The sequence below is a fragment of the Lycium barbarum genome, chromosome 9, assembly GCF_019175385.1.
Source record: "Lycium barbarum isolate Lr01 chromosome 9, ASM1917538v2, whole genome shotgun sequence".
In the NCBI taxonomy this organism is placed as follows: domain Eukaryota; kingdom Viridiplantae; phylum Streptophyta; class Magnoliopsida; order Solanales; family Solanaceae; genus Lycium; species Lycium barbarum.
The window spans coordinates 6,188,346-6,192,696 of NC_083345.1; the positions used below are offsets into that span (position 1 = coordinate 6,188,346).

General features: G+C 38.3%; 1 protein-coding gene across 1 annotated transcript; it reads left to right on the forward strand.

Moving 5' to 3' along the window:
* Positions 1-1,807: 1,807 nt before the first annotated feature.
* On the forward strand, positions 1,808-3,376 carry LOC132611576 (uncharacterized). The gene has a single exon (XM_060325990.1). It carries the CDS (start codon positions 1,808-1,810, stop codon positions 3,374-3,376), a length of 1,569 nt encoding a protein of 522 aa, XP_060181973.1.
* The last annotated feature ends 975 nt before the right edge of the window (positions 3,377-4,351 follow it).

Sequence of the window (4,351 nt, forward strand, 5' to 3'; positions counted from 1 at the left end):
ATATTAGGACGTCTTGTCAATGTTTGTGTTATAAGGCGTTTGCTTGCTTGCTAAGTGGTTTACTTAAATTTATTTGCAATATGCTTGCTTTTGAATTTATTTGCGATTATCACCTGATGCCAAGCTCATTAATTAATTTTATTTGAAGGCTCTTATTTGAATTTATTTGTGAAAAAGTTATTACTTGATATTTGCTAACATCATCTTTGTTTCAGAAGAAAAGTAAAATTCATATTTGCTTTGCCGCACAATTGCATATTGTTCATTAATTATTTTTGCATCATCCTCAAAAAACAAAAAACAAAAAAAAAAAAAAAAAAAAAACTATTCCGCGGTTAGCGCACTTTAGCCACTCTAGAGCACCTTTAAGATCACTCGCATTCTTAGCATGACTCTCGACAAATTTCTAATCGTCGGAGCAAATTTCCTAATTTTCGCATACATGAACTAGCTTTGAAAATCCTAAAGTTAGCTCTTATCATTCCAACTTTATTTTAATAGGCATTCTCTTATCGTTATTCGCTTAGTTACTCAAATCTATTAGTGTCGGACAATTTGTCTCGCATCAAACTGCAAATTCTAGAGCTTTTCGCGTCCTTCTTTTACGGGTATGATCTTCGGTCTCAAACGACGGAACATTTGACCCGTTAGCTCCATGCCTCGTAGAATCCATTTTGCACTCGGTTTACGTCATGGAACTTTTACTTTCAAATTCTATCATTTTCAGCATTTATCGTTTCTTAAATTGGTAGATGTCCAAATTTATTGGTACAATCTATCAAATGGCACTTCTCGATATTTGTTCAATTTTTTGCCATCAAGTTGTTCAAGAATGACTGTTCAAGTACCTTGCTTCTGCGGAGTCTTCGCTCAGTCAAACGCGTCATTCTGGGTCGCTAAAATTTATCTTCGCGCACCTATTAATTTCAATTTCTAGCATGCAAGTCGAAGGACAATCTCACAGGCCTCTTGTCCTTGACATTTTGCAACCCGCCAGTGCTTCGTAACTCTCGGGTACATTAAATTCAACTGTCTTGCACCCGATCAATCATGATCTTCTCTAAACTAATCTCTTGCATCATTAAAAAAAAAAAACTTTTACACACCAGGCGAACTACGCTTGACCTGATTCCTCGGTGGATACGTAGGCAGCCCACATAGGGACTCGGTCATATTGGGGTAGAATTTTTTTTTTTTCCTATTTGCATGTTACCCGAACTACGTTTGACCTGATTTCCTGTCGGATACAGGATACGTAGGCAGCCTATATAAGGCCCGGTCTTATTTATTACAAATTTTAATATTCCCCAAACGAAGGAGCATGAAATTGGGACAATTTTGGAATGCAACCCAAAACATTTTTCAAAACGTCCTAAACTGGGGCAAATTTTTTAAAAAATATGCTGGAATTGGTAAGAATTAACTCGGAACCAAGCTTTGGCGTTCGATATGAGTCAGCCTTTTTTTTCAAATGGCATGTTCTACTCCAATGTAGTTTTCTTTCTTCCGATTCATTCTCAACCGTCAGAGCTAAATAGCTGATGATTCATTGTCGTCCATTCGTTTCCTTTATATGACTCAAGTCGTCTCTAATCTAGAGCCTGTTTAATTAGATCACTTAAAAAAAAATATCTATATCTATATATATATATATATATATATATATATATATATATATTGTTTATGAAGCTTTTACTTCATGCACTAACATTTTATTTTGTTTATGAAGTTTTACTTTTCTCTTTAAAAGGTTGTCTGGCATTGAACATTGTTTTGGCTGCGAATCTGCATTAAGGACGAGCCTATAATGGCAGAGAGATTTGAAGCTTTCAACATCGGTATGGGTTTGGTGCAAGAGCAAAACGATAGCAAGGGAAAGGTGGTTCGAAAAAATATTGTAGCCAATCTGGGAAATACCTTAAGCCTTCTTCCTAACACAACCCCAACTTCCAGCAACGTTTCCTTAGCCATTTCGCCTCACTTAGATCCTACCTATACCATTACACAAATACCTTCAACCTACACTCCCGATCAAGTAGCGATAATTCCTAATCCTCAATTTGCCATAACCACCGCTCAATTCGAGAAAAGTAAGAAAAACGAACTGGCAATATCCCCATACAGGAGGCCTGGAAAGGAAATCAAGTCGCTTTACCATGAAGATTTGGGAAAAGAACTCCACAATTTGAGGAAAGTCATTAATGAAGAGTTATGTTCAAGGAATTTCCAGATTTTGAAGTATGAAGATTTGTGTGTGCATCCAAACGTTGAGCTTCCGTCAGGGTGCAAAATACCTAAGTTTAACACTTTCAATGGGAAGGGAGATCCCGTCGCTCATTTAAAGGATTATTGCAGCAGATTAATTGGTATTGGACATATTGAAGCCGTACGAATGAGATTGTTCATTCAAAGTTTATCAGGATCAGCACTCTATTGGTACACTAAACAAGATTTTAGCAAATGGCTTACGTGGGAAGATATGGCCCGCGGATTTATAAAGCAATTCGAGTTTAACAATGGAGGCGATCCGCACATAGCCGATTTGCTTAGAATAAAGAAAACGCCACATGAATCTTTCCAAGAATATGCCATACGATGGAGGTTAGAAGCTTCAAAAATACATCCTCCATTATCCGAGAGGGAATTGATCTCAACCTTCATCCAAATTCAGGAAGACTTATATTATGATAAGTTGCTCGGAGCTTGTGCACACAACTTCTCTGATTTGATTAGGATTGGTAGAGAACTAGAAAATGCCATTCAAGAAGGAAGAATTATAGATAGCTCAGCAACACAAGACGTTCACCAAACCTTCCAAGCGAAGATACTAGGAAATCTGCAAAGTGAAATGAAGGAAAACCAATTTGCTTCCACGGCTATGCATCAAGCGCAATGCAATAAAAGTCACCAAATTTTTCAATCTTATGCCACCATGCAATGTCCTCGTCAGCAAAACTCCCAGCAAGGCTACCGACGACGGTTTCACCAAGCACAATCAAGCTCTCAACATAAAAAGAAGAGGAAATCTTTTTGCTTCACTACTCTAAATGAACCATTGGCAAACATATTTAAGAGGTTGAGTTCTAAGGGTATTCTACAACCAAAGAAGGGATTTATACCTAAGCATCGACCGCCAAACTTTGATTTATCTAAGAGTTGTGCTTATCACTCAAACATCCAAGGACATGACATTGAAGAATGTCCAGCACTAAGATTTAAGATTCAAAGCATGATTGAAAGTGGCAAGATAAAGCTGCAGCTAGAGCCTTCAGCCGATAATATTGCAAACACAAAGACAACTGTTGTTAAGGGTGATCCATCGAAACTGGCACCAAGGCATTTGAAAAGAAAGCGTGCAACAAGTCAAGCCGACTGATAGGGACATCATCTCGACACTCGAGAATATCATCCTCCACATGCCCATCTTTAGGAATAGTCGCTATCTTGTAATCTTTTCTAGACTTTTTAAATGAACTACGATCGACCTGATTCCTGTTAGTAGCAGGATACGTAGGCGCCCATGTTGGGTCCGGTCTCAATAAATAAAAATTCCAATTTCCCCCCCCCCCCCCAAGTCGAACTGGAGAAATTTTGCAGACGGCTTATCCCAAGCCATATTCACATAATCAGATTTCTGCAATGGCATAGCAACGAGAAGCACAGATTCAAAGCCAAAGCTTCAATGTTCAACGCAAGACAACCACTTTCTTTTATACTAACAATTTTTCTTTGAGTAATGCAGAACCGATTTTAGCTGCTCCTCAACGATAATGCACGTCATACGAATCTTAGCATCAAGAAAACCTCACGAAAGTCATGAAGCAAAGGGTGATTCAAGGATGATTCAAAATCAACACAAATTTCGAAACTCATAATTTTCTTTGAGCGCAGGAATTTTACTCATGGAAACATTTTAGCAAGGTGAAATATCGCCAAGGCTTCCAGTTGCGGAAGCCGAAGTATGCTTACAGCTTTGCAGGGACTGCACACCGAGCGGTTTGAATCTTCCTATAACACGCACAAATATTATTGCTTTCCAATGCTCTGCGCATGCACTATTATTTTTAATACCACGCACCGCATATGCACTATAGCTTTAAATTTCCCGCGCTGCATGCACTACTATTTTAAATACCACGCACTGTTGCTTTAAATTCCCCGCACTGCATGCACTATTATTTTTAATACCGCACTGCATGCACTATTATTTTTAATACCGCACTGCATGTACTATTATTTTTTAATACCACGCACTGCATATGCACTATTGCTTTAAACTCCCCGCACTGCAGGCACTACTATTTTAAATACCACGCACTGCATATGCACTATTGCTTTAAATTTCCCGCAC

Coding starts and splice junctions, on each gene's coding strand:
- LOC132611576 (XM_060325990.1), top strand. CDS start 1,808: ATGGCAGAGAGATTTGAAGCTTTCAACATCGGTATGGGTTTGGTGCAA.